General features: G+C 42.9%; 1 protein-coding gene across 2 annotated transcripts in view; it reads right to left on the bottom strand.

The window, feature by feature from the left end:
* Positions 1–19,732, bottom strand: part of LOC146810319 (ATP-binding cassette sub-family A member 9-like) — a 1,478,308-nt gene that overhangs the window by 107,499 nt on the left and 1,351,077 nt on the right. For both annotated transcript variants that reach the window (XM_085617315.1, XM_085617314.1), the window contains 2 exons: positions 14,645–14,832; positions 6,537–6,612 (listed from right to left, as the gene is read on the bottom strand). In XM_085617315.1, the coding sequence (XP_085473441.1) occupies positions 6,537–6,612; positions 14,645–14,832 (264 nt within the window). The remainder of the gene's footprint in view (positions 1–6,536; positions 6,613–14,644; positions 14,833–19,732) is intronic.

Raw genomic sequence — 19,732 nt, forward strand, 5'->3', positions numbered from 1 at the left:
GTTAAATACATGTTTTGAATGACCTGGTTTGACAAGGCGGTGGGCAGGCTTGTGGTGCAGTAGTTATGTTAATGGAGGCCCGGCTGGGGTGGTCACTGATATCTGTGCATGGCTTATGAGTTAGGGCAGCTTGGGTACATCCATGCATTCTTTCTTTGTCTATTGGTTGGAGAGGAGGTGTCTTAGGGGCTGAGCTTGCCACAACAATGTCCTTCCTTTCCCTGTTTGTCTTTAAAAGTGGAGGATTCGTAGGGGCTGGTCTTATTATGAGATCTTTCATGCCAACATGCCTGTCTTAATGGTGAATATCGGGTGCAACAGAACGAGGTCAACTTCAGCAGGTGGATTCTGTTTTTTGATGGTTATCAGAAATGCTACCGTTTGCTACCATGTGACCCTGTCCAATCTTTTTTTAGCCCTCCTGGAGTGTGGCGCACCTTGCTGTAATGGCCTGGGTGGAATCTCCTTGTTTTCCCCTCCTGTTGGCTAAGCACTAATGCTAGGACTGCAGTCCGTGATAATAAGTGGATGGTTTTGCGGGGATGTTGAGCTCAAAGGGCAAGAATTTGACTGAGGACTGTCTATTATGTATATTGTTGGGATGAAATGTGACCCTTTCGGGTCCTCAGCCGCCGTTTTTTGATTGCAGTGCTCAGAGGGCCTCCTGACCGCAGAGAGGTTGGCTTTACTTCTGACTTCGGTAATTAGTCTGTTAAGACCTCTGGGAGTGTGGTCAGTCTGTTGATAATGGCTGCACAGGAGCACATCCCGTCTTCTAGACTGCCTTGGAGTTTGATTTTGATGAGGTTCATCTTGACATTCAGGTCTCTGAGGCGCAGTGTAATCAACTGTAGGAGGTCTATCTGTAGCTCCATTTTGGTGGACTTCCATATCAGTGCTCTGGCCATGGAGTTTTGCACAGGAATAATGGAAGTCAGTTGCAGGTCTGCCATCTCATTGATGTCTTGGGTATCGGGAGAAGATTGTCTTCTTGCATCCGGAGTGCTAAACAGCTTTGGCCTGAGTTCCAGCATTTTTTCTCTTTGACTCCAGATGGTGGTAGAAGGATGCTGAGAGACTGCCCAGATCTTGGTTGTATTCAGTTGCAGCGGTCGTGGTCGTACTTGGTCTTTTTCAGTCAGGAGAGGTGGCCTGAGGTGTGGCCAAGTTGGGTTGATGAATTTGTGTGGTAATTACTTGAACTCATTTCGCTGGCACTTCGGAGTTTAGCACATTCTTATATGTTGTTTGTTCTTGCTCCGGAGATTCTAGGACAAAGAAGTTGGCAAACATGTTGGGGGGACTTCCAGGAGTGATACTTACCCCCTGGAACCTCTCAGAGCCTTGGGCAGGACCAGGACCTGCATTTCCCAGTTGGAGTGCACTGACCGTTTGCAGGAAGGGGCTTACTTGAGCAGTCCTTGGGCAATGCCACTTCTTTGTGCCTATGTTGCTTAAAGAATTTGCAGAGAGTAAATTGCAATGAACATGAGTGGCCTTGAAATACTGCATTATGAGGCCTTTTGTGACATAATGGGAGGACTGGGAGCTGATGGCTCCTGGCCTGTGCTCCGAGGGAACACTGAGGTGGTGGAGACTTTCCCCAGGTGGTCGACTTGGACTGTGCGGAGGGTTTCCTTCTTTGCTTTCTGTTGTTGTTTTCCCCTATGCTACCCCTCTGTGATGTACTCCAAAGTGGTTTGTGATGCCCAGATGCTGGGGATTGCTGATTTACCACAGTTCTAAGGCTGCTAAAAGCAGCCCGTTCTTGCCTGCAATGAGTTGTGTAGTCTGATAAGGATGCTGGGAGTGTTGAGAGCACAGGCATGCAGATAGTCCTTTCTCGGGTGGGTCGTAGTAGTCCCTTACTTACTTAATGCCAACTGTGTGCATACTTGTCACGGACAGAGCTGTGTCCAGGTGATAGCCACAGGATTGCTTGCTTAAACAAAGCTTTCTTGTTTGGCTCTGCTCCTAGAATCAAGATGAAGTCTGGTGTGTTGATCAGTGAGGCGCGGGGGCACAGAGAGAGAGAAAAACTGCTTTGTATTCTGGTCCGACCATTTCTGTCCCTCTCCGGCTCAACCCTGCGGCTGCAGTCCTAACGGCTATTGTCAGGCCTGGCAGGCCGGAGGGACAGAGCAGACCTGGGACGTAGCTGGCGGAGGTCTGTTGTTTGCAAACCTTGGCTTGCTGCTCCCTTACATTTGCAGGACAGACTGATGCTGTTCTGGCATCCCTGAGGTCTTTCCACCACCTTCTTACATCTTATTTCCCAGTCGCAAGTTGCGGGTTGCGGGTGCTGCCGGTCACGGTATACGGACATTGTGGAAGGCGCAGTTACAGGCACGGCAGATGCGTCCGCACTCACCCTGTGTGCCGCGTTGGCATGGGTATGTACTCTGCATTAATTCCGCTCAGCATCTGACATACTTCCTGTTCTGGCTCAAGGCATGCACATATTTTCTAGAGTGTTGCTTCATCACTCTGAGGATTTCCTATGCCTGACACTTTTCTTGCTTAGTGAACCCTCATTGCCTTAACATCATCAATATTTTAAAGTGCATTATATGATTTTGCTTGCTATTTCATTGATGTATTCATAATATAATAACTGGTTGATATTGCATCACTCCTTCATATGATAATCTGATATTTAGAAAGACATTCAGTAGTCCTAATCAAATGTGCCGGAGAATTCTCACATTTTTATTTATATCATAAGTCAAATGTTTTTCACATAACAATGGTGGGAATTCAAGAGAGCATTGCAGTCACCAAGTCTGCTTGAAGGTCACATACTGGTGTAAGCTGGTGCTATTTGTCTACTTCTTGCTAGAAGTGCAGCATAACAATAGGATTGCTTGGCCTACCTTCTCAAATCAAGGATGCAGAGTGAGAAAACACCATCTAACAATGTGTATGTTATTAAGGGCTATCTAGGAAACTTGATATTTTGGTATTTGTTGCGCTATTATAGATATTAATTAGTGGCTAAGAAGGGAGGAGTTCAGACAAAGACTGATTCCATCATTCAAATGTTTTAATGATTACCATCAGCTATGTTGCTGATTTTCATAATTTTTCATGTATTCGATTTATTATTTTGACCATAATGTTTATATCTGGAATATCGCTCATTCACATAATCTGCACTGAAGCCGGTCTTTATTACTTAATAAAGTGTTTTAAAGTATATAGGGCCAGATTTACTAAGGGATTGTGTTGCCCTTGTGTCACGGAAAGTGATGCATGGCAACACAAACCCTAAACTGCGATTCACATAGCCACGCAAAACCACCTTGCTTAGCTCTGTGTGGTTTATTAAATCCAAGGTAGCACAAGGCAGCACATTTCACTGCCTTGCTTTACCATGCGGCAAGTAGGCATTCAATGGGTGGAGTGGGGGCGTTCCCTTCCATCTACTTTTGGAGCATTCTCATATTTACAAGCAGTTGTAAACATCATGGGCGGTTCCCTTTCATGAGCGGTGGGGCTCCTTCCCTTAATTGTTTCGTAAAAAATTCAATATTCCATTCTTCATATTTTTTATGTGATTAAAAAATAGAGATGCAAGCTGCCGTCATCCTCAGCCATGTGCTCTGGTAAGCGTGGAAGCGCATGTGCACCAATCTCAGCTATTCATATATTTGCCAGGCTCATGATATACACAGCCCTGAGGCCTGTGATGTCATAAGTATGGCAAAGCAATTGCCTTGTGGGTGTGCTCCACCCCCTGAAGACGTTGTAATGCAGTTAGCCGCAGGCTGTGCCGGTGAAGGCTTTGATTGTACTCTTTGCACACTCTAGTGCTGAGCTTAGAGCGCGCTGGCATTTCCTGAATGGATAGAGGCCGCAGAGGTATGCCAACTGAACGGTAAAGCCAACCAGGTGGGCGGCGTCTAATGAGGTCAGACACTCGACTATTTGACTTTTGATATTTAAATAAGAAGTGATTGATAAAAAGCTGACTCATATAACAGGCCGGTTCGCTATATTAAGCACATTCTGGCATTCAGTAGCGGCTGCTACCCAGCTAAGGGTGTGGGGTGGGGGAGGGGGGTTTAATTAACAAAAAAACACACTTACCTTAGCGGTCCCTGCGTCCTCTTCCTTCTTCCTTTCTGCAGTCCGACCGGAAGCAGGAAGCATCCAGCACACAGGCTCCCCTGAGCCAATCACAACACTGCAATGCAGCGTTGTGATTGGTCTGAGCGCTGTGGATGAGAGCTCAGACTGGAACAGGGAGCCTATGCATGTTCCTCACCAGGCTGTGTAATGGACCGTGGTGGGGAGCATGCAAAGTGCACATGAACTGTTTGGTCAGCCCAAGAGGGCCAGCCAAACAGTTCATACTCACTTTGGGGGTGCAAACCACTCCTCCCCTGCCTGCTCTGGCCAGCCCCACCGTGCCCTACACAGGCCACTGACTGAATCGGAAAACTAAAATGACAATAATGATACATTATTGTCATTTTATTTTTCCTTTTTGGCAGTGGGCAATGCTTTTCGGTCTTTGGGGAGGAGCCGCCACTGCTGGCATTGTACATATTTACTATGCTTACGGAGAGCTAAAGGAAGTTTAAGAAAGAAAAATCATCGTCCATTTTATCTTTGTAAATGAAATCAGGTAATTTAAAAAAAAATCTGCTTCAAAGTAAGCTGCACTGATCCCTGTAAGAAAGAAGTTGAGCAAAATAGCACAGAGGTGTGATTTAGCACCATTATGCATACAGTAAAGGTGAGTTGTTTGCATCATATATTTTTGTGTCAGTATCATTTTTTCGAGAGCAAAAAAAGTATGCTTGAAAAGGCAAAATACAAAGCACCGTTTGGGGGATCCAAAACTTGCACTACATCACCACCACGCCCAGCCCCCCACCCCACCCACCAACAGACCGCATTACTCAATTAGTATTTATAGCTCAGCCTGTGGAGTGCACAAAAACAAACCTGCTTCTAACAGTCACCCTTGCACCATGATACAAGGGGGCCTATGTTGGCACTAGACAGCACACAGTGTGACAGTGCTAGAAGGCAGCAGAAATGCGCCATATCTTTGTAAATATGGAACATTTCTGATTTATCTTTTTCAAGCAATGCAGCGCTGCAAGTTGTCTTGCTTGATTGCACTGCGTGAAATGTTGGTAAATCTGACCCTTTGCGTTGATTTCCATCTTTTTGAGAAAGGTGTTTCAGAACCACTATTATAAATGGACTCTAAATGTATTCCTGGCACCCTGTGAGGGCATTTATCAGTACCTAGTATTCATTATCTTAAAGTAAGTTGTGAGAGGAACGAGGTCACAGCCTATAATCCTTCCAAACTCAATCTGGAAAATTGGTCAAAGGGTTGCTGAAATCTTACTGGGCCATACTTGCAGGTGACTCCCTGTAACAATGCATCACAGTTACAGGCCATTCTCTTACATGCACAGAAATAATCTAAGAGGATTGAAATGATAGCAGGTAACTTGGAGACACTCCCTCTGTGGGTGGATAATGCTATTAAAATTGATGTATTGGTCTGCTTTAGAGTGAATGGAATTGTGTCCATCTCATTTAGTAAAGACTGTGATAAAGAATGAAATGATAAATAGGTATTAACCAATGTGTTTGCATACAACATTCGCAAAGGGACATACCTGCATCTTAATTACACTATTTTGCTTTAACCTACCACCTAAAGATACCTTAATGTAAATCCTCATCCTTTTTCTTACTGATAGAGCGATATTTAAGTTGAATAACTTCTAAGAGATAAAATTAGGCAAACTTGATGTGTTTGTAAAGTTCTTCACTTAAGGAACATTGCTATAAAAAACACAAGAAAAGCATACAAAAGTACAATATAAAGAAAGGAACAATCTGATAGCAAATTGCAAAGTTCAGGCCTGCTCAATAGTTAAAAAATTAATAAGAAATAAAATGTGAAACATAAAAAGAGAGCGGTGGGGGGAGCAACGTAGGACTTGAGGGCGAGTCATGGCTATCATCTGAATTCTGTTAAGCAGAACACAAAGCAGGGAGAGTCTGGGGTGCCTCACATGTGCTGAGAGGTAGGTTTAGAGTTGGGAAAAAAGCTGAAGAGGACAGGCAGGCAGGGAAAATAATGGATGAGCTGTGGAGTAGAGAATGAGAAACGCAACATGGATAGTACAGGAGGGCAGAGATGTGAGGGGGAATCAGCACATGTGAAGAGAATAAGAAAATACATGCATTTCCATTGAGTTTTGAAAGAGAAAGAAAAAAGTAGTTCCAGGAACAGTGGAAGGATGCATGTTTTCCAACGAAAAAGATGTTAAATAAGCCAGGCTCCAGGGCTGGGACAAACACAAGTAGAGGGAGGAAAGTCATTGAATATATAGCAAGCAAATACAACTGACAAGAAAGCCAACCAATGATAAACGATGGGCTGGCCCATAGTCCACTTCAAGCACTTCTGTTGTACATAACAGGTATTTTGACATCACACAGATAAGGTTGTCTGTAGGCAAAACTTACAAACTGCTTCAGACATTTTGAATATCTCCTACCTTTCTCTTTTCCCCTTTGGAGAGTTTTCGTACTGGTGTGTTCAGTTGTTCATTGAGCTCCAAAGCATCTGTTACTCTGTTTAAAAAAATACCACATACCTTAATGCATTTATTTGTTTTAAATTGTGTTGATTTCTTTTAAGTCAACTCTGTTGTTTATGAATATACTTATGAGCTTATTATTGGAAATCATTTGTAGACGTGCAGGAATAATGCATTATGTCCTGATTACAAGTTAAGTGGAGTGGAGTTTCTATAAAACCATAGTTTATGCATCTGGATTTCCCTGCTGCAAAAAACGGGCCCTGATTGTACTAGCTAGAAAATCAGGCTAGCAAAATTGAGTTAAGAATGGACTACAGGGCATTCAGGCCTGTTCCCTGGCCCCTTGCTTAAACCTATATATATATATATATACCAAACGAAACAAACCACATTCACTGGATGATGTCATCAGTGATGTCATCAGTGGTGTCATTTGACATGTCATCAGTGATGTCACTGACCATGTCATGAATGATGTAATATGTGGCATCATCAGCAGTGGATTGCGGGCGCGCGAGATGTAGTTAGTACAACTAACTATATTGGAGGAATTTCAATGGTTTTGTTCGAGTGAAATGTCTAGCTAACTATAACACCCCTAAAACCTATTGTTTTTTCAGTGAATTTCTAAGGTTTTTTAAATGCTAATTCCTAACTATATCAGGCCTGAAACCTATACTGAAAAAACCATAGGTTTCAGGCCTGATATAGTTAGGAATGAGCATTTAAAAAACCTTAGAAATTCACTGAAAAAACAATAGGTTTTAGGGGTGTTGTAGTTAGCTAGACATTTCACTCGAACAAAACCATTGAAATTCCTCCAATATAGTTAGTTGTACTAACTATATCTCGCGCGCCTGCAATCCACTGCTGATGATGCCACATATTACATCATTCATGACATGGTCAGTGACATCACTGATGACATGTCAAATGACATTTCCCATTTAGTAAGTCCTGAATGTGCAATTCCTCTATTGCAGAATCAACCTTGCCGTGGGGAGTGGCACCATCCATCAATGTTAAGGAGGCTGCAGGGTTGGAACTGTGTCCGTACTCGAAATGCAGCATCAGAAAAGAGGTAACTCACTTGCTTTACCATACTGGGGTCTATTAAGACATTTGATTCCGCAATACAGGAATTGCACATTCAGGACTTACTAAATGGGAAATGTTTGTTCTCAACGGGACTACGAGTCCCAGTATGGATTGGATAATTGCACTCAGCGGAGATAAATAATGTGTCATGAACTTCCTGTTTGATAATCCTGGCAGTGACCTTTGAAAAAGAGAGGCAATCTCAAAACGCTTCAGGTCTTGGCACTGCTTATCGAGGAAAAATAAAGCAAGGTGCCTTTGAAAAGAAAGCTGGATGGTTTGTTTCTGTTGTGTGCACTCCTAAGCTTATGGGCGTTTTGGTGATTGACATATTGCACGGTAGCCCTTGCCGTGGGGAGTGGCACCATCCATCAATGTTAAGAAGGCTGCAGAGTTGGAACTGTGTCCGTACTCGAAATGCAGCATCAGAAACGAGGTAACTCACTTGCTTTACCATACTGGGGTCTACGAAGACATTTGATTCTGCAATACTGCACATTCAGGATTTACTAAAAGGGAAATGTTTGTTCTCAATGGGACTACGAGTCCCAGTACGCATTGGATAATCGCACTCAGCGTAGATAAATAATGCGTCATGAACTTCCTTTTTGACAATCCTGGCAGTGACCTTTGAAAAAGAGAGGCAATCTCAAAATGCGTCAGGTCTTGGCACTGCTTATCCAGGACATATAAAGCAAGGTGCCTTTGGAAAGAAAGCTGGATGGTTCGTTTCTGTTGTGTGCGCTCCTAAGCTTATAGGCGTTTTGGTGATTAACATATTGCACTGCAGCCCTTGCCGTGGGGAGTGGCACCATCCATCAATGTTAAGAAGGCTGCAGGGTTGGAACTGTGTTCGTACTCGAAATGCAGCATCAGAAAAGAGGTAACTCACTTGCTTTACCATACTGAGGTCTACGAAGACATTCGATTCGGCAATACAGGAATTGCACATTCAGGACTTACTAAAAGGGAAATGTTTGCCCTCAACGGGACTACGAGTCCCAGTATGGATTGGATAATTGCACTCAGCGGAGATAAATAATGCTTCATGAACTTCCTGTTTGACAATCCTGGCAGTGAACTTTGAAAAAGAGAGGCAATCTCGAAACGCGTGAGGTCTTGACACTGCATATCTAGGAAAAATAAAGCAAGGTGCCTTTGAAAAGAAAGCTGGATGGTTTGTTTCTGTTGTGTGCGCTCCTAAGCTTATGGGCATTTTGGTGATTGACATATTGCACGGCAGACCTTGCCGTGGGGAGTGGCACCATCCATCAATGTTAAGGAGGCTGCAGGGTTGGAACTGTGTCCGTACTCGAAATGCAGCATCAGAAACGAGGTAACTCACTTGCTTTACCATACTGGGGTCTACGAAGACATTTGATTCTGCAATACAGGAATTGCACATTCAGGACTTACTAATAGGGAAATGTTTGTTGTCAACGGGACTACGAGTCCCAGTACTCATTGAATGATCGCACTCAGCGGAGATAAATAATGCGTCATGAACTTCCAGTTTGACAATCCTGGCAGTGACCTTTAAAAAAGAGAGGCAATCTCGAAACGTCAGGTCTTGACACTGCTTATCCAGGAAAAATAATGCAAGGTGCCTTTGAAAAGAAAGCTGGATGGTTTGTTTCTGTTGTGTGCGCTCCTAAGCTTATGGGCATTTTGGTGATTAATATATATATATATATACACACACACACACATACATATTCATATAGCTAATATACATATAATATAAACATATATATATGTATATACAATATAAATATATATATATTCAAAATGATTTACCGTGCCACACAAAATCCTACCCCATGCCCCCCCCAAACATCCCCATCCGCCCTCCACTACACCCCTAGCACACATTTATCACCTGCTCAGAAGCAGGATGTATGTCTGTGTATTAAATAACGTGGAATTGGGAGTCTCATGTGGAATTCCAGATGGAAAAAACAGATGCGCACAATTATTCCCCATTCCGTGAGGTGTAATTCATATTAGCAGTGAATATGCAGAGATACCAGTCATAATGGAAATTCTGGCCACCCGGAATCTCTGCACATATTTACTCCTAATTCATATTTGGGGCCTCTTCAAACACTACTCTATTAGGGCACTAAATTCATGCAATTGGGAATAGAATTACTTTTCAGCGTGTCTTGATAGAAAATAAAACACTGAAACCCAAAACAAGACTTGTTTGATCTCAATTTGTGTCGATGACGGATTTGCTCTGGCCACTCTGACTTTATAATCTTAAAAAGGTAATTTTCAAGACACTGACATGTTACTTTACAGTCGATGACCTGTTCTACAAACCTGTGTTTGCGTTAAAATACAGCAAAAATATCTGATGGTTAAATCCTATCTCCCAGATAGTACAATTAGACCATTACATGTTCCTGCCGACAACCTACTTCTTGCCAGTCACTATCAATATGACTCAGAACTCTAAGAGGTATGCTGCATGTTACCATTGAACCTAAACTAACAAGCATTGGCATAGCCAATAGGTCTCGCCTTTGGGACCTTATAAGTGTTTAGCCATGCAACAGTTGCATAACTAAATACTTATAAGGTCCCAAAAGCGAGACCTATTGGCTATGCAAAGCGGCCGTGGCGAAAGTGAAAGTCATCGTGGTAAATCGCGGCGCGAAAGTGAAAGTAATCGCGGTAAATCGCGGCGCCCGCGCACATGCACTGTAGCTCTAGGCTGGCCTGGTAACACTTTTTGGAGCCCTCTCAATAAGTCTTGCCAGACCAGCGCATGCGCTGGGTGAGGCGCGCCCTAATAAACACCGAGCACTCACTGTAGTAAGAGCTAGAGTTTGCATTTGTAAACGGCAGAGTTGAACAGGTCATCAAGACTTTGCTCCTCTACTGTGTGGCCTGAACACACACTATTTGCCTGGCGTGAATACATTTTAGCTTTCTGGCACCTTCTAGGTCAGGTCTTGGAAGAAGAAGACAATCGACCCCAATCAGCGGCTGCTCAGTTACATCAATAACAAAGCATGAACAAATCATACCGAAGGCAGTGGGGGCTGCCTCGAATGGAGGTGGTGGGAAGGCGGGGGAATGGATTATAAAAATAAAATAAACTTGCCTTTGCAACCCTCTCCTCCGTTGACTTCATCTGGACTGGCAACACTGGAAGCAGCCAATCACGACACTGCATGAGCATCATCATGATTTGTCTGAACGTCCCGTTTGGCCACTCAGGCAGTGCCTGGGAGCCTTGGCATGTTCTCCGTCAGGCTGTGCAACACAGCCAGGTGGAGAACATGCTAATTGCGTATGAATGTTTGGCCGGCCCAAGATGACCGGCCAAAGAGTCATGCACACTTAGAAAGTGCAAACCACTCCTCACTCTGCTCTGGCGAGCTCAACCTCACCCCGACCAAGCTCCAGTCCCGCAAAGAAAAACAAAATGATAATGACTTGTTATTATCATTTTATTTCTATTATTGCACTGCTCAAATAGGAGTGGGGCAAAGCCCCTCCGCCTTAACGGAGGAGCTGACACTGACTGAAGGCAGGATATTGATTTAACATGGCAATGACAGACAAGCCACTACAGGGCGTGCTAAGACGAGAAACATGTTGGTAAAAAGGGCTATCTGTTCAATCAGAGCTGTAAAAATACCAATGATATATTACAGCATTATCTTCTTTGATACTAGAATTATAGAGCTTGATGTCAAAACAGAGAACAACATTTGATACAGGTGCCACCGGAGCAGATTTCCACACATTTTCCCTTTTTCTTATGTCCTATACACTAGGCTGGGTCACTAGAATTATTTGACTCGGATGTGTTTTCTGCATAATTATGGAGTTGCAGCACTTGCCACATAAACAATCACGGACTGCATTATTTTTAGATTTTAACAAAAATAATTTTCTCTCGCTCAAACAGATTAAAATTTACTAAAAATACTTCCACGGGCGTCGTCATGCAGTGGAAGGCCCTTTACAAGAAGGAACAGGTCACTTTTCAATTAATGGCTGCTGTATTTATATGCTAAACTGATACTAATGAGGTGAAACCTCTGCCCAGATTGAGTTAACTTGCGTAAAAATGACAGTATGAGGAACTATTTCTATCACAAAAGCACTGTATTATGCCGCACAATTTGTCTTTTCTGTCTTCTTAAGTTATTTTAACACTGCTGCAAAATGTGGTCGCCTCCTGAAGCAAAATTCCGGTGGCACGGCCTATGCACTATGTTCAGTGTAGAAAACATTAACACAATAGGCTCGTATCGCATTTCTTTAAATTGCCTTGCCCTTTACGGGAGTGAAATCTGAGACAAGAGCCCTTTGAAACATCTGCAGTGTGGTATTTGGGTTCCGACACAAATCCGCGGAAGCCTTCGCAAAAAAAAAAAAAAAAAAACTACTGCTGCGGGAACATTTGGGCACGGAACCATGTTTTTCATTTTTTTTTATTCTTACAAATGCAGTGATCTCCCCGACCAAAACATGCAAGTATTCATCAGTTTAGCAACCGACACGCGTATATTAAGATGGTTCCCATTCCTCATGCGAGCCGCAGAAATTAATACAGTCGTGCCATTTCGGAGCAGTACAATGATGCACTCTGAGTCTGTCATGAGCCGTCACCGATTTCGATGGCAAATCTGCATGACAGCATGCGAGGGGGAGCTAGGTGCCGGGGAATAAGGCTGTGTTGTTGTTATCACCTCGGTGCCATTTTCAAACGCAGCGAGAGGGTGAAGGGCAGTGACCTTCCCGCGCCGACGGAAGCGCCTGACGTCCACTATGCTGTGACTGACGGTCAGCAGAAACCGCCCACAGCGCCGAGTGCACTCTGAGGCTGTCATGAGCCGTCACCGATTTCGATGGCAAATCTGCATGACAGCATGCGAGGGGGAGCGAGGTGCCGGGGAATAAGGCCGTGTTGTTATTATCACCCCGTGCCATTTTCGAACGCAGCGAGAGGGTGAAGGGCAGCGACCTTCCCGCACCGACGGAAGCGCCTGACGTCCACTATGCTGTGACTGACGGTCAGCAGAAACGGCCCACAGCGCCGAGTACTGCAGCACAACAAAAACAAGAAGGGCTGGGCGAGAAGGGAGGGGGGAATGCCAGCAACAGAGGAGCCCGCGAAAGTGAAAGTGATCGTGATTACGATCGCTGCGGAGGAAAGACACATGGCGCTGCGCGCGTGCACGTTCACGTGCACTGTAGCTTTAGGCCACGGCAGCACTTTGAAAAAGCCCAGATATAAAATGTCTCTTCGAGCCTTTGGCTCGCGAGACCTAAAAACCGAAATAAACGGCAAAACCTGAAAAGTAATTTGTGGCATCACAATCCCAGGTGGTCTCCTCTAGAGCGGCCAGACAAATAGAAGGTGACAGAGGATTAGACAACACAAGAGTAGGACTCAGCTGTGGATCACTGCACAAATATGTGTGCTATAGGGACTATGATTTCGGCTATCATCAACAAAGATGCACTGTGATCTATCTCGAGGTGTGGCGATCTCGCCACGCATAAGGTACAAAGAGTACCAGTTGATATACAACAGAGACAGCTGAACATGGACTAAATGAATTCAGAGAGTGGCAGCGCCTTGCCACAGTGCAATGCTGTCCTGGTCTGATCTCTTTTTCACCCGACATTACTCTCTAGTTTTAGTGCTTCACCTCGTTCCCTTTTAACGTCCTGACCTCTTAAATATGTAAAAAAATTACCCATCACATGCGCAAGAATACCATGTTCCTTAAAAAAAAAAAACTATACTACAACCTGCAATTGTGCACGGGCATACTTTTGCAATACATGCTGTGCTATTACATTTTTAATTATAAATGTGTTTGTTTGTTCATATGTCAACTCATGAGGCAAGGCTACTACTGGTCCTTCCACAAACATGCCATGCCACTGCAGCCGCATCTTTCGCCTTTTCCTCGACCCAATAACTGATTACATTAACAGTACATAGTCCTCACATTTGTGGCACACTGCTTCCTTATTTGACTCGATTCATTCATTGTGGGGTATGAGTTAAAAGTAACTCATTACCTACATTGCATTGTTTTAGAGCTATGTATTCGCTGACCACCGGAGCTATTCTCACTTATGTAGGCAAGGGAGGTGAGCTCACAATAGTTTACATTACTTAGTGGTGTGCCATTAGGCTCTCTGTTCTGTGTTAAGCACTCATTGTCCTCGCTGGTGCCATGTTTTAGATGTTTTCCTCACGTCACCACTAGACAACGCCTTGTCTTCCTCGGAAGAGTGTTCCATGCAGGATCTTACCAGGTTTTAAATTGCCATGTGCTTGCAAAATCAAACTGCTAAAGTCTCTTTTACACTGCAGTGTATGGTGGAGCTCGGAAAGATCTTGTCTAGTCCTACATAATCTAAGTCTACTCAATGGCAGTGTGTAACGCAACAATACAGGTAGTCGGTCGCCATCTACACCTGATCAGGAAAGAGCATGGGATTAAAGCAGTGCCTAATCTGAGCCGGTGGTTGCCCTTGGAGGCCACGGGCACTAATTTTTTGGGTCAGGCACTTGTTTTTCCGAAGCAGATATTTCCGGAGAGCAAGAAAGGCAAAATACACAAACGGGAAAGATGGAGAAGAAAGATGGAAACCCCTTAAACCAGGGAGAAATCAGAAACCAGCAAGAGCGAAATAAAGGGGCAGGGAGTGTCTGGTAGTGAATTAAAGAGAGGTGAGGCGGATTCAGGACTACAGAGCCCTGGTATTCAGCGAGCTGCCATTTAATAGGGCTGGCTGGGCTCCTGAGCAGTGCTTTTAGTACCCACACTCTTTACTTGAAGTATTAAGCATTAGATTAAAGGCCAGAAAATTCATGAGAAACCGGATAGGGGCACTGAGAGTGATTTATGACCCCCAGCAGTTTTGGAATAACAGCTGTAAATTTATACTCAGTAGTACAATATTTTAGCCCAACTCCATACCTTTTGATAGCAACAGTTGCATCCCCCGTCCTCATCCCCTTGATAGCAGCATAGGCCTTTAAATGTTCCTTCATGGGCAGCTTTGGCCATAGTGGGTCGTCCTGTGGGCAGTACCCCAAGAACCCTGTAGTTTCACTGTGTCTTAAGTTGGAGGCAGCTGGACCACTCTCGTACCCCGTTATCAGCACCTGTAATCAATATATTTGACTTAATATTATTAAAACATTAATTTAAGAGAAAAGCACAAGTTTTTACAGTCACTCGAATCAGTGTACATTTAGGAGATCCCAAACGAGCAGAACTAAACTCACAGGTTGTGGTTCTAAAACAGACAATAACATTGTGATTAATTTCTCTCAATATTGGCCACCTGGAGCAACTTTTGTTGATTGGCACTCAAACAGCGTTCACTCAACCTCCACTACAGATGGCTCTGCTCACATAGGGCCAATTGTACTGTTGTTCAGGTCACAATTCGCAGCGCCCTTTTGTGGCCAGAAATGTAACTTGGTAACCGACCTATGAACAAACAAGTCGGTTCACAAAATAAGAATTCGGAGTGGGTCTAAGTCCAACCTATAATATTAATTAGGTTGGTCGCAAACTGCAACACACTCTGATTGGTCAAAATCACAGAAATGATGGCCTACAAGTCACTATGCCTGTGACTGTTTTTAATTAAAGGAAACTTTTTAAAGCAGCCAAAATTCCTAAAAGGCAACCGGTCTTAAAAAAAAGTTTCTTTTTTTCAAAGTTTCAGTGAGTGTTAATTTTCCTGAACAGACTCAAACTACGTCATCTCCTAAGGCCTACCACAATCCATCCATCCTCCTCTATAAGTATGGCTCTGCTCAGTTATCAGATTATGACAAGATGATAGGACCACAGCTGGCAGCGCAAAAACTACACTGAAATGTAACCTTTCTTGTCTGACCTACAAAGTCCTCCATCACAACAAATCTATGCATATAGCTCCTCTTCATATACCCTTCTCAACCAGACCTGCTCCGCAAGGTTATACAAATATTTTAAGACCTGTCTAATATATCCTCTATATCCTAACTTTTTCAATCCACAAATGTTTTAAATGTAAGATCACTCTGTATCAAAATTTGCTTCAGCATTTACCACTTAATCATATGAGGAGATTTATCAGGATGAGAAAAATCTTCATTAGACTGAAAGCACCTACTTTTGGAATCAGCAATACATATGTCAGTCCTTTACTGGCACAACAACATGCATCCTAAATTCAGATTCTATCTTCAATCTACATTCAATCTGATATGCTTTCTCTCTGTAAGAAACAAAAGACATTATTTTTCCAGTTGCTAGAGAAACTGAACTGTTAAAAGATTCACATGTCAAATCTAAGCGCTCTATTTACATTTCTCCAAACATTTCCACCCCTTTCCATCCCTCCTCTCAACCCATCCCTTCTGCACGCCATCTTTCCAAAACCACAACTAGTAACTCCATCAAATCAAGCTCCTTCCTCTTATCTAGGCCCTCACTACAGGAAAATCAGTCCATCTCCTTACATCCTTTTTCTCCCCAACTCACTGTCAAGATACGTACACCCTAACAATATAAGCATAATTTCAACATAAATGGTCATCAAGAATGCAAAGTATAGGCAGTGCTATTACTAATGACATGCATTCTCAATTTTAGAGTATGCATAACTAGGTATGTGCGGCCACATTAAAGTAAGTAATTACCTCCTCGTCCTTCTTCCCGTCCACTTCCTTACACTTGAGCAGTTTGCATGCTCCAAAAAAACTATTACCTAGCTGAGGTCAAAATACATCTCTTAATATGGCGCTGACTACCCAGCATGTAGAAAGGGGGACGCACGTCACTATGACATCCTGAGAATACCAAAGAAACTCATAAGAATGAACCCCCATAAAAATCACCATAAACAGAAACCAGGGATGGAGGGAAGGGTTCTGGAATGGAACAGGAAGACCAGGACTTAGAGTAATGAAGATTACCGGCGAGTATTCGGGTATTCCAAAGTACTCTTTTAGTAATCAAGTGCTTGACAGACTGCAAGCTAGCTAACATCCCTGATACACTCTATACTAGATCCATAACGTCTCCATTATCCTCAATACTTACAATTACATCATAAGCAAACCGATATGCAGTATTGCTCCTAATGGGAGGGAGTGTGCACAAACATGTAATACAAGGGTTTTTGTATTGCTCATTTAAGTGGTCTCAAGTGCAACATTCATTGAGTAAATTTCCTTCAAATTGACCCATTTGCAGTTGGCTGGAATTGAGCCTGTTGCCTCAATCCCTGATGACAGATGCAGTGGTTGGTAATTGTATGGGGAATTACAAAGGATTTTATATTAAGTGGAAGATATAGTTTATCACCAGAATATAATGTTGATAAAATAATGTTATACAAAAATATTGAGGCCAAGACAATGAGAATCGAAATATTGTAGAGGTAAGTATGTGTAGGTATGTAGTCAAATCAAAATCCTTCACTTCTAAGAAATACATTCTTATAGAAATATTACATAGACTTCAATTAAAATTGAAAAAAATATCATAAAATCCATACATAACACTTATTTTAATCAATTCACTGACACTTATCACCAGCCTGAAATAAAGAACAAAGGGAGATATATGACGCATTGTACTGGTTGCAAACGGCTCATCGGGCCGTTTGGGACTGGTAAGATTCATTTCAAATATACCAATCCTATTTTGACAGTTGGTGACCTATAACCAGCTTGTACAATTGGGGTTGCGAGTCGTTATTAGGAAGGGGCATGCCAAGGGTGTACCTTCCTAATAGCGAGTCGCACTGGCATGTAGGAATGTTTTGCGAGCATGAATTTGGTCGCAAAACAGTCGCAGTTTACCACCAATTTCAAATTTGTGGTAAGCCATTCACAAATGGGAAGAGGTCCCAAAAGGACCCCTTTCGCTTTGTGAATGGGGGTGCCAAAATTTTTTCTAAAAAAAAATAAAAAGAGAAATTTGTATTTTTGAAAAGCCTCCCATTTTCCTTTAAGGAAAACAGACTGGAAAAAAACTGCTGTATTTAAAAATCAGTTACAGACATGGTGGTCCTCTGACCACAGCAGGCCACCATACCTGTCAGTACCGGCTATACCCAATGGGTCACAAATGGTGACCTGCCTCATGAATATTAATGAGACAGGTCCCTTGTGACCCATCTGGGAATCACAAACAGTGTCTCAGACAGTGTGGTACATCAGGATTTGCGACTCGGAAATTGCAAGTCAATAAAACTGCAATTTGGGACTCGCAAAAATTGATGGTTACAGTATAACATTTAGGATTTCTTCAAATTCAAACTCAATCAAGGGCCATAACATTATTTTACACCTATTAAGAACTTTTAGGATATCATTTATTACCCAAGACATAAAGTTCATGTAGGCAGGTAAAATATTATAAATTAAATGAGCAGGGCCATACTTTCTTAATTCCCAAAGTCTTGTTCCACCTAGTGCCTCACATTATCTACCCCAACCTATCTAAGGGGTACAAAACTTGGTAAGTTCACAACACATTATCGAACCTATGAATAACTTTCAAGGATACTGAGTTCCCAAGGCATACAACTAGTTTTGCCCGATTGAGTATTAAAGTGCAGAGTGCAAGGAACAAACTGCAGTGAACCTCAGGGTCCCATTCAGTCTATTTTCTGACGTGACCTAATTTAAAAAGAACAAAACTCAGTATAAGGTTACAGGCCATTATCACATACCTATAAAGAGCAGTTGGAAGGGAGGAATATATCACCCAGGGCCAGCAGCTCATTTAACCATCTAAAGCAATATAAAGCGCAGCCTACAAACTAACCCCATTTTCATGTAACTGTTAGCAGCATTTAAAAAAGGTGGTAATTGCCCAAGGCATGCATCTCATTTTGCCAACTAGCATTATAAAGTGCAGTGTGCAGGACAACTATCACAATCCCTGGTCTCCCATTCGATCAACCTCCTCGCATATTTGGGATCGGCCTATCAAATAAAAATAAGCCCCTACCAAATTTAGGAGTATAAATCCTACCCTTAGTCTGAATCAATTGACAAGAAAAAGCCTGGCAAAGGGGGGTTACAATCTTCTGCAATTGACCAGTAGCAATCGCTACATCCTGGAACCTGAGACGAAACATTAGGTAAGTAAACAATTACTTTTCCCTGGTTTGTGGATCCTGTGTGTACCCAATAAAAAAATCAATTTGATTGCATGAGAGAGCTTTTTTTCCTGCAATTCATTTGGGTTCCACAAATCCAAAGACTGGTCTGCAAACTCAAACTTTTCTTGAACAATAAAATGTTGTAGCTTCCATTACAGGGCATGGGGATTAGGTAATCACATCCTGAAACAAAAAAGTGAAAGAGCCATAAATGTACAGGCCTGGTTGCAAGGGAGTTGTAATAAAAAAAAGAAAATCAGATTTTGTCACTGGGTTGATGGACCCCAAAGGCTTGGTTTGTGGTCACCAAGCTCTGTTGCCTAAGTTCTGTGAATCCAGGTCAAGAGTTTGCAAACCCTAATCAAAGGGTCTTGAACTCTTTTTTTTCATTTGAAATATTTTATTGATGTTCTAACGCATATGAGTCTCAGTAGAATTCTACCAATAAGACAGTCAATCTTTGTTTGACATTCTTTTATTTCAAGCATCCATTACTCAATGTTGGACCTGCTGTGGGTTTATGGACACGGTGCAGGGTCCACAAACCCTGCAGCTTGTCTAAGAGTTTGTGAAGGTCTGCAAAACTTAAAGAGAGTTTGCTGACCCTAGCAAACCTAAATAATTTAGACAAACAGGGGCTAGCTCTAAGGCAGGCCCGGCAGCCACCCCCTCAGCTCAATGTCAAGCATGAGTTGTCTGCCTGCAGTGGACTGGCAACAGGGCAGGTGTTAGAAGTTAGGCTGTTGGTTGACTGGGGTGTGAGCCCTGGTCAAGCAGCTACCACAATCCTAGTTAGGTTAAGGTGCAAGCAAACCCCAGATTAACTTGTGCTCAACCCACTAGTAGCTTGGAACAGATCAGTCAGGCTTAATTTAAAGACAATATGTAAA

Source organism: Triturus cristatus, chromosome 7 (genome assembly GCF_964204655.1).
Source record: "Triturus cristatus chromosome 7, aTriCri1.1, whole genome shotgun sequence".
Lineage (NCBI taxonomy): Eukaryota > Metazoa > Chordata > Amphibia > Caudata > Salamandridae > Triturus > Triturus cristatus.